The 11,087-nt window shown below is 43.5% G+C and overlaps 1 protein-coding gene across 1 annotated transcript; it reads left to right on the top strand.

Moving 5' to 3' along the window:
* The first annotated feature begins 966 nt into the window (after positions 1-966).
* Positions 967-8,905, top strand: RSPH3 (radial spoke head 3 homolog). The gene is made up of 8 exons (XM_027634067.1): positions 967-1,161; positions 1,328-1,415; positions 2,691-2,832; positions 3,417-3,562; positions 4,141-4,344; positions 5,366-5,528; positions 6,604-6,690; positions 8,501-8,905. Exons 1-8 carry the CDS (start codon positions 1,040-1,042, stop codon positions 8,761-8,763), a joined length of 1,215 nt encoding a protein of 404 aa, XP_027489868.1. The 5' UTR covers positions 967-1,039; the 3' UTR covers positions 8,764-8,905.
* The last annotated feature ends 2,182 nt before the right edge of the window (positions 8,906-11,087 follow it).

The raw sequence follows: 11,087 nt of genomic DNA, 5'->3' as shown, positions 1-11,087 counted from the left end.
TTTGCCCTGACAAGGAGTGCAGCTCACCATGGATGGGACGGCATACTGAGGACGCACCTCACACTCCTATCTCCCATCATACAACACCTTTACAATATCCAAATCCCCTACTTGCGTGGAAAACACAAAATTTGGAATGCAGCTGTTCGAGCCGGTACTTTTACGACATCAGTACCTAAGCCACCAGTACGCCATCCAACAGGTTTTCGCGACCCCCCAGCCAATCTTTGCACCCCAATGCCACTGCAGATCAAGTTAAGTCACCGTCAGTTTCCCTGGAAAGCTCCGAATCCCTGAGGAGCTTGCCCAGCGACATCAGCACGACGGTGACACCTCGCGGTTCAAATCCCTCATTACCTCGGCCAGGGGAGGCCCCGCAGCGCTGGGGCCCTTTATGGGTTACGGTGGTGCTTTCTCAGTGCCTGGTGGGCCGGCACGTCCTCCTTAACCCTCCTGAGGGTTTGGTTCTTCCTGGCAGGAACACGCCCGTGAGAGGGGACGGCACGAACCGCCGCCCGCCGGAGCCACACCCGCGCACAGCAAAGGGTGACTTAATTGCGGCCTTCCAGTTCCTGCAGGGACAGCTGGAGAGGGGCTTCTTACAAGGGCATGTAGTGACAGGGCAAGGGGGAATGGCTTCAACCTGAAAGAGAGTAGGTTTAGGTTAGCTATTAGGAAGAAATGGCTTGCTGCGAGGGTGGTGAGGCACTGGAACAAGTTGCCCAGAGAAGCTGTAGATGCCCCAGCCCTGGAAATGTTCAAGGCTAAGCTGGATGGGGCTCTGAGCAACCTGGTCTAGTGGAAGGTGGCCCTGCCCATGGCGGGGGGATGGAACTGGACCATCTTTAAAGTCCCTTCCAACCCAAGCCGTTCTGTGGGTCTGTGAACGGCGCCGCCGCCTCCTGCCCCGCGCATGCGCCGCGCGTTGCCCAGGAGACGGACGCCGTTACAGCTCCCTCGCGGCCCGCCCCGCCCCGCCCCGATCCGAGCGGCGCTCCATCGCCCCGCATCGCCCGACGGCTGCCGGACAGAGCCCACCATGCTGCCCGCCCGACCGTCGGAGCTGACAGTGGCCCCCGCGCTGCCCTACAGCTACAGCAGCCAGCCCCGCTCCCTGCTCGCCCGCCCCAAGTACCGAGCGCCGCCCGAAGCCGCCGAGCCGTGAGTGCCGCTGCCCCCGCGCCTTTCCTCTCATCCCAGCTCCGTCGCCGCCCTTCCCGGGGAGCCCTTCTTCCCGTGTCTCGCGGGGAGCTGCCCGCTGCGGCCGGTCGGAGCCGCTCCGGGCGGTATGCGGTGCTGCAGCGGGCGCTGTCTGTGCTGCTCGCAGGGAGAAGCAGCCGGTGTGCTACGGCAACATCATGCGCGACCCCAGAGTGGCGCGGGGACCCGCTTTAGCCATTCACCTCCTACCGCAGGTATGTGGGGGTTTTTTTGGGTTTTGTTGTTGTTGTTGTTGTTGTTGTTTGTTTTGTTTTTTTAATGTGGATCATGCTACAGTTTTGATGGAAAGTCATAGGTAGGCCAGGAAAGCTGTTCTTCATTTATAATTTTAACAACCGAAGCTGTAATTTTACTTAAAATGTTTCACATAGTCACAGTTAAACTAGGGTGTGTCTGTTTCCAGCTCTTCTTTAAAGCACTTAGTTTGACATGATCTTCCGTAGTTCTCATTTATTGTTTTCCCCCTATTAAGTATGTGATTCCTTTTTTTGCCTCTCCATTTCTTTCTAGGATCATCTGTAATGATCCTAAGCACAAGTCATCACTGCATAATCTGTGATCATATGCAAGGTGTCATCAGGGAGAATTGCAGCTCCTGGGAATTTGAGTCTTGGGGTAGACTTTGGTTTATCCTAGCATAGAAGCAGAGCTAGATGTCCAGCAGTATGCAAAAGCTACTTGTGAGGAGGCAAAAGTATTTTGTTTACCCTGATATAGTAGTAAGTCATAAAACCTCACAATGGTTTTGGTTGGAAGGGACCTTAAAGATCATCTGGTTCCAACTCCCTGCCATGGGCAGGGAGATCTTCCACTGGTTCAGGTTTCTCAGAACCCCATCCAAATGGGGTTCCACTTTATTTTCAGAGAATATTTCAACATAGATGATTTGATCATATACAAATTTAAAGCAGTCTGTATTTTTAAAAGCTACTTCCTGTAAATAACTTGTGTTGTTCAGTATCTGTTTCTTAGAGTGAATTTCATGTAAGTTTTGTTTAAGAAGTTCGAAACTGATGTTCATTTCAGTCCATAAGCAGAGTAGTGAATTTAAAAGGTAGTATGAGTTTCTTTTGTTTCATCAGCAGTAATTGGTCCTGTAATTTTTATCTAGCAAACAATTGTGTTCATAATATGATAATTGGACTTAAGTCCATTTGACATCTCAAAATTTGAAAACTCACTTGTCAGAAAAAACATATCACATTCACTTTCAAATAACAAATGGATGCTCTTACTGTGAGATGCCATTAGTATGTGCCTGTAGGCAGCTAGCCTATTTTATTAGTTTCATGCCCTGCAGTCTTTAAGTCAACCAAAAATTTAGAGTCAGGACCCAGAAAAGTAAATCCAAAATGCTAGATTGCTGGCAGTCAAATCAAACAGTAATCTTCAGTTTCCTGTAGAAAGAATGAAATATCATTTTCAAGTACACAGTTTTGTGGGTTTTTTCCTTCCTCACCCCTGCTCAGAGTACCCAACCCAATCCCCCTGAGGTTCAAAAGCAGAAGGGTGCACAGAAAAGAGCACTGGCAAGAAAGCGTGCAAAAGAGCCAGTTCGACCAGGAACACCAGAGCCTGTGGAAGGCAGAGAGCATGTTTATGTGCAGACAGGTAAAAGGCTTTTTTTTTTTTTTATATGCATCTGAAAATAAAGCTTGCTGATCTATATTCACTTGCTAAACTGATGATGAAGTTGGTAGAATCACACAGGGATAAGCTTAAAATCATAGAATGCTAGAATCAGAGGTTCTATAATCCTTTCCATTCTAACCCCTTATAAACTTGTCTAATTAGTGACATTTTCCCAGAAGGTCTGTTTTGCAGTTTTCAGTGTACGTTCTTGAACACTAGTCAAGACTTCTTCATTTATTCTTTCCTTTTCCAGGAGCATCAGAGAAGTTTCATATATGCTTAAAATTGAGAGGTTTAAAAAATTTTGCTTCAAGTGAACTACCCTTTTTGGGAATCACTTCCATGAAGTGCACCTGACATTACAGGGAGCATAGCATCAGATGGCCTATGCAGCAAACTGATCTATGTTTTAAGTTGAGCTGCCTTTTTTTTTTTTTTAACTTTATATAAGGCATTTTATTTGACTCTTTGGATATAATTCACAGTGTAGAGTCATCAAAAATAGTTTAGAGTTAAAATAAAAATAATCCAGCTTTGAGTATTCAATATGCTTTTGTTTCTAGAACTGTATCTGGAAGAGATTTGTGATCGTATACTAGAGGTTGATGGAGAGTGTCAAACAGATGAATTTTTGGACAGACCACCTACTCCACTCTTCATACCAGCCAAAACGGGAAAAGATATAGCCACGCAAATAGAAGAAGGAGAGGTATGAAGCAAAGTCAGTCCACAAAGTGCTGTTGAAGTATGTCTCCCATGCAAAACACATTTCTGATGCAAAATTGAAGTAGAAACAGAAAGGAACTAATCCTCACAGAACATGCAAAATAACCCAAACCCAAAACCTAAAACCCAACCCAACTCTCCAATGTCTACTTTGAGCTTAGGTGCAAAATTAAGAAAGATACTTCTCCATATGCACTGGTTCTGCTGCTTTCAGCTAAGAATTACAGTGCTGAGAAATGCGCTCTTCTGTAAAACGTGTCCAGCTCAAGAACAGGTTGGGAACATAGAAACAGGGTCCAAGTTAATGCTCAGCTTGTCCCTGGGAGTCCCAAGAGCGGCTGTGGTAGGGTGTGTGTATCTCACTCCAGCCCACTCATCACTTACCTCCCAGCTGCACTCATACTTCTTTCTGCCTCAGCTGACATTGGCCCCACCTGCGCTTCTCTGGCCTGCCTTCAGCACAAGGGCTTTGTTCAGCCTCCTGTTCTCCTTGTCAATACTTGTTAAGAGCAGTTGTGATCAAGGGACACTTATCTCTGTTTCCGTGATTCTTATCCTCAGTTGTTTGACTTTGACATTGAAGTTAAGCCAATCCTGGAAGTGCTGATTGGGAAAACAGTTGAGCAGGCTTTGCTGGAAGTCATGGAGGAAGAAGAGCTGGCCCAGCTGCGGGCACATCAGCGTGCCTTTATAGAGCTGCGTAACGCAGAGTTTGCTGAATTACAGCGCCTGGAAGAGCAGGACAGGCGTATCAGAGAGGAGAAGGTAGGACTTCCTGCCTAAGAGCAAAACAGTCTGAATGCTCATCAGAAGGGAGAAAAACATTTCCAGTACTGAATGACAAGCTGTGAGATAAGCTGGATATACCCCAAAGGGCACTGTTAATTTTGATATTCCTCCTAGCATTTTGGTGAGCTGCGCTCTGCCACGTGCTCTCAGACACCACCATCATACTGTTGTGTTTATTTGGAGCAGTCACGCTTGAGTGACCTGGTATACTTGGACATCTGATCAAGAGACCAGACAGACAGCTTTTTATTCCTGGTGCAGCTGTTTCTTAAACCTTTTCATTATAGTAACTGCTAAGAGTGCTCGAAAGTAAGAGAGACACCTAGACTTTCACACCCAATGCATGCACTACTCTATGTGCACACATACATCTCTAGATCTCCAAGTATTATGCTATATTATTAATATTTAGTAAATAGGAATAAACAGAGAAGGCAAGTCTTACTCACTATTCATCAGCCTTGTATAATTGGGGTTTTTAATGTTTTCCTGGACCAATTTGAGTTTTAATCTTTTTAATCATCAAATAGGATAGAATATTGGAAAGATGAAAAGTTCAGGAAACACTATCCAACTTCATCTCATTCTAAGGCCAATGATCAGCTTGATCTGCAATAATAAAGCAAGAAGGCATGAGATCAGTGTATACTAAGGCATCAGAGAAGGGTTTCATTCGGCCAGCTGTGAGGCCCTTATTTTACAGACTTCCCAAAATCAGAAGAGGTGGGCCACAGAACACAGAAATGAGTTTCTCTGTAATTTTTGGGCATTTTAATACTTCATAGATTGAGTACAAGCTTGCTTTGAAGCACTCTTTCATATGAGGAGTTTTTGTGAAGGGCAGAGGCTGCAAATACCAGGTAGAGACTATGATTATCTGCAGTTTTGATTATCTTTGCAATTTAAGAGACTCGCACTGTGATAATTCTTCAAAGTCTAGATCAAAGAAGTAACAGCTAAAGGCCTCTAAGTTTCACATGCATAATCACCTTGACAGGAACGTCGCAGACTCGAGCACTTGGAAAAGCTGCGGAAGCAGAAAGAGACCACGGAGAAAATTGCAGCTCGGGCATTTGCTAAGCGTTACCTGGCTGACCTTATTCCCTCAGTCTTCAGCAATCTTTATGACAGTGGATTTTTTTATGACCCTATAGAAAGAGGTTTGTATTTGTTTTTTAAAAATATATGAACTAAGTAATATAAAGCTCAAAACAACCATAAAATATAGCATATTCTCCTATTATTTAGAATAATGTCATAAGACTTTATTAATTTACATTTGTGGCTGAATTCATAGTTTTAACACAAACAAATATTATTGGTCATCTGTACAAGTAGTCAAGAATAAGCAAGAGCTGACAGTGTGACGGTGAAAAGATCTGCTTTGGAATTGGAGAGATATAAATGAGTGGTTAGGATTGGTACAGTAGAGAGAAAGAGAGAGATATCCAAATTGAAGTAAATATGTTTTGATAGAACAGACAAAGAAATCAGTATATCATTCTGAATATTTTTTAATGATTATCAGAGCAAGGGAGAAATTAGTCAGTTAGAATTAGGCCCTGAAAATAATTTTGGACTTGTACATCAGTGATCTCCAAGCCTTTAAAATCACCAGCATTTCTTATGGGCTACCTTGCTGCACCACACTTCACCAGGCTCCACATGGGCGCAGACCACGGCTTGGGAACAGCTACACTCTCTCCAGAATAAGTCATGGGGTTAATGCAGAAACTGAGAGTATTTTGCAACCAGGGCAGACTTTGGGACCACAGCATACAAAGAGTATGATTTGAGAAGTACATGGGTAAGCAAGAGCTCCTTAGTCAGAGGGAACAAATGCTTTCAGCAGACCACACGCCAAATGTCTTTGAAAGCAAGGCAGGAAGTGTTATTCTCCTGACTTGTTCAGGATAGTTATGTGGATCTCACTAGAACATGATTGTATATCTCAACTGTGCTAGCCCTTCAAGGGTGCCAGACCTCTTTAAAAATCACTGCAGTTGAGAGGACTCTGGTCAGAGTCCATAATGATGAACCTCAGTAAGAGAGGCTGGAGATAAGAAACCAAACAACACTCAAGAGATTTCATCTGACTCTTACAATCAGGTGTTTTCTGGCAGGGGGGTTCATCCCTTAATTGTTGCAGCAAATAAAAAACAGCCCTCAAGTCCTGTCAGTCATCCTTAATAAAACGTCATTTTCTCTTTCTTTCTTCCTGCTAAATTCTTACAGATATTGAGACAAAATTCCTTCCGTGGCTGATGTCAGAAGTGGAAGAAACACTACAGAAGAAGGTTCTGGGGAGGACAATGCTTGACTGTAAGTTAGCAAATCCTGTAATGTAATCTGGGCTGCTTGAGGTTCTTGATTGCTTTTTTTCCTGGTTAGAACAAATATCATATTTACATTGTCACTGTGGATTAAGGTAGGAGGTGTCATTTTAGCAAGAACTCCAAGTACCTTTGTGTTTAGGGTTTTTTTTGGTTTTTTTACTATATTAAAAAATGTTTTAATGTTGGAAAACTAGTACTACATACAACTAGGTAACTGATTTTCATCTGAAATAATAGGAGTGTCAGTCATGCTGCACTGTTCACTCTCTCCTGGCTTTATACTGTTTGAGATGTGTTAATGCTGGGAGATACAACATGTGTCAGGAAGAGAATGGTTAAAGAACACAATTCTTTTTTTCTGCTATAAAGCTACTACTTCCTCTGTGTTACACAGCTATCATTGCTGTTATGTTCTCTGTAGTGTGCCTGATTATGCCAGTGGGAACAGAAAAGCCCATCTGGTGTACTGCCACATGTATACCATAGAAGTCTCTTAATTGATTTGTGTAAGCTCCCAGCACTCCTACATGAAAGGAGGATAGTCATAGGCCATGATTGACTGAGAAGTGAGGTGACCAACATTTTTCATCAAAACAAGGGCTTACCTGCTGCAATAGTCAATAATCTTGTCCTTTTGAAATAGATTGAAATATCAGTCTTTTTTGGGGGCTAGTTCAAGCTAAGTATTTGGGTTCTTTTATTATTCAGTCTTCAGAGGCTGTAGTTGAAACACCTGAACAATCTGAACTCTCTCTTGTGTAGAAACACAAAATTATGATGTATGTGTATCCACTGGAGTGCTCCTAGATCAAACCACTTTATACTTGCATTACATCTTCCTCATTCCTATAGTTTTCCTCTTGCTGGGATTTTGAATTTTAATTAAAATTGTGTTTGCTTCCTTTGGGTTTATTTTCAGTTTAACTGGGACCCTGAATTTTATTTGTTAAGATATAGTATTATTTGGACAATTACAGCTGGTCCTTTAGGTATTTTATCCTGATATATGTGGCAGTATGTACATTCAAGGATCACTTCTTCACATAGCTCTTCAGGAGGGGAAGGAAATTTTTTTTAATAAAAAATATATTGTATGTGACTACTGAATTAAAACATCCTTAGGATAATGTTGCTGCAGGATACACTATTGATGAGAACATCTATCATATTCCTGTTAAATCTGTTTAATTGTTTAACTAGATATCATAGTCTTGCTCCAGCTCTGAGATATAGAGAGCACTTGGCACAGGCCAATAAGTAATGTCAGCAGCCCATTTTGCTATTTACCCTCTGTATTTCCTGACTTTTACCCAGTTACCCACTGTTGAGTAAACATCATCTCTGCAAAAGGAATATTCCCCAAATTTTGTAGAGGCAAACACAGCCTTAGCTGAGACAGTTCATGGCTTCTTTCCCCTCTTAAGCAGAAACAGGGGAAAAGTCTCTAAGGATCCATTTTTAAACTATTTGAATGAAGACTGCCCAAAACATCACCTTATGTGTAACCTGGCTAGTCCTTGTTCCTGATGGGGTGACCTGCTCTGGGAGTGAGAAGCAAATGTGAGGAAATCAACAAAAATATCCAAGTGCACCCTTTTCAAATCACTGCATTGATTTGTGGCCAATCATTTGGCTACAGCAGCAGGGATGGTTTTGTCTCACTTAAATATTCTTTCATTTTTAGTGTTACTTCAGGGTTCTTTCCCTGTTTAAGAAGTTACAGGTCAGTAATATATAAAAAATGTTAAATTATAAGGGTTTTCTCCATGTTTGTTAATGGTGGCTTTCTGTTTCAGCCTTGATTCGTACAGTGGTTGAAAAACGCTTAGATGCATTTAGCTGTCAGCCTCTGCCTGATCAGACAGAAGCACCTGCTGAAGAGCCCAGGCCACCAGATGCAGCACCCCAGGTGTCTGGTGAGGCAGATGCTGCTGACCAGCCAGTCACAGAGAAAGAAGAGACTGACCAACCTGTTGCTGAGGAACGGCCTTCAGATCCCATCTCTTCCCAGCTGGAAGAATCAGATGAAGCAGGAACACAGGATTTGGAAACTGAGTAACAAACAGGCAAGTCATCAAGTAAATGGAGATGAATGGCTCAGAAAGAAGAAATTAATTCCTCTCTATTTACAAGTATCGTGCCGTACCCATGCTGAAAGAGGAACCTAAGCAATAGTAAAGCATTAAAACATGTTTTCCATATGTGGCATTGTTGATTACAGGCTGTAAAAATCGAGATAAGTTACTAGTGCAGTGAATGGCAGGGAAATACTATCCCCTTCTAAACAATCCAATCTATCAAAAAAATGTGAGGTTTACTGTTGAAAAATACTGCTGTCCCACACCCTGTGCTTGAAGGACATTGAGAGCATCATAATAAACTTTGCAAGTGCTTTCCTCAGAAACTTGAATGGGCATCCCAGCAGGTAATAGAGCAAAAGCAGTTGTTCCTCAAGCTTTTCAAGTTCAAAGAGTTCCACTAGGAACTTCTGCTAGTGCAAAATCCTCATTAAGTCCCTGACTCCTGGAACCCAGGTGAGGGGCTGGAGCCACATGCTAAGTCCAGTCTCGGTTTTCTTTGTAATCGTCCTTTCCTGATGGTTTACTGGAAATGGTACCAGACATGACTGACAGAATGTGCCTGCACTTCTTAGCATATCTGTAGGTTCACAGGCCAACTCCTCAAGTGGGACAGTCCCCCTCACAAAAGTACATCTGTGCTACATTGCAGCAACACCGTTTCCTTGCTGGGTCAGTGTCCCCAGCAGGAGCTGTCCTCGGCAGGCAGGTAAGGCCGAAGGGTGGCCAACTCTGCACCCGGAATGGCACGGGGGGCGGGGCACGGGGGTCTGCAGCTCCTGGATGTGCGTGTGCTGCACCCACAGGGGAAACCGAGAGAAGAGAGAGGGAGCTGTCGCTGCAGGCACTAGAGGGCAGAACAGCCCACAGCAATCGGGCTGTAGAAACGGGTAGAAAGACACTACTGATATCACCTATTGCACAGTGCACACCCTGCACTAGTGACACTCTTCTGGACTTCCCTCCTCTGCTAAACCCCAAAGGCATCGGTCTTTTGCAAAATCCACTCATTTATAACATGAGGAGCCAACACTTGAGCCACCCAATGAAGTCTATTCTAGATCATAGAATCATTTGGGTTGGAAGGGGCCTTAAAGATCATCTAATCCAACAACCGGCCCTGCCATAGGCAGGGACATCTTTCACTAGATCACATTGCTCAAAGACCCATCCAGCCTTGCCTTGAACACTTCTCTGAGTATTGTGGGTTTCAGGGCTTTTTAACTGCAGCTGCTCATTTTTCTATGCCATGTCTCAGCCCTAGGGTTGATCTGAACCCTTTCAAAAAGTTCAGCAGAGCTGTTTCAGTCTGTCCTTTGAATGAGATTGAAGGAAAAGTACATTTCCCTGCCTATATTCAGCCATCTTTTCAGACAATAAGCAACTACATAAGCAACTCTTAACACATCTGGGTGCTGGACCCAGAATGCAGACTTCTGAGTGCTTTCTCCCAGAAACCAGACATGAAGTTCATGGCCTTGCGCTGTGTCCAAAGGACCACTTGTAGCAGAGGAGTTGAGGTGGTACCTCTTCTGGTCATGCCCAGGCTGGGTGCCTGTCAGTAAATGCCTCAAACAGAAGTGTGTGCGCTTCCTATCTTTGTGTGTTTTATTAAAAGCAGCTGGTTACTATATGGCTGTATCCATGTGATTTGCATCTATTGATTTCTCTGCGAAAAGCCAAAGCATTACTTCAACAACCAGCACAGCAGTTTAGCTCCTTGTTTACTTCAACATCCACTTGGGAAGTCATTGAGACTTACTGCCTGACCTTCATCAGTTTGGGAATCTTTTTGATACTGACGGACCACATTGGGACCATTGGACTCTCCACATTTCTCCACTGCACACTGACAGACTGAGAGCTTTGTGGTGAGAGTAAAGTTCACAACAAGTTTGCTGCTGGCAGAAATGATGGGTTTCAAAATGCTGCAAAGAGAACAAAAAAAAAGACATCTATGAAAGTGTTTGTTTTCTTGTTTATAAGCATGTGTTAAACATGAACCTTACTTTATCCATTTTTAATGTCTACACTCTCAGGAGCCTGAGGAAGCTATATTAACAACAGAAATATACAGCAACAGCCCAGTGGTGTTCACACAGCCACGGAGTCCTGTCCTGCACTCCTGCAGGAGACATCTTTAGACCAGTATAAAAGTATCTATCATAGTGAAATAATGAAACTATTTCAGTGTGGTTTCTCTCTGCCAGTGTTTCTTTACTAGTACAAACCAGAAGCTAGACATGGCCCAGAGTAAATTTCAGTGGTCTAGCTGTTATGCTGCTTGATTGCAGGATCATTGTAA

The sequence above is a fragment of the Corapipo altera genome, unplaced genomic scaffold (assembly GCF_003945725.1).
Source record: "Corapipo altera isolate COAL_440 unplaced genomic scaffold, ASM394572v1 2b, whole genome shotgun sequence".
Lineage (NCBI taxonomy): Eukaryota > Metazoa > Chordata > Aves > Passeriformes > Pipridae > Corapipo > Corapipo altera.
This window is presented reverse-complemented; position numbering and strand designations above follow the sequence as displayed.

Coding starts and splice junctions, on each gene's coding strand:
- RSPH3 (XM_027634067.1), top strand. CDS start 1,040: ATGCTGCCCGCCCGACCGTCGGAGCTGACAGTGGCCCCCGCGCTGCCC. Junction 1,162..1,327: donor CCGCCCGAAGCCGCCGAGCC/GTGAGTGCCGCT, acceptor TGCTGCTCGCAG/GGAGAAGCAGCCGGTGTGCT. Junction 3,563..4,140: donor CGCAAATAGAAGAAGGAGAG/GTATGAAGCAAA, acceptor TCTTATCCTCAG/TTGTTTGACTTTGACATTGA.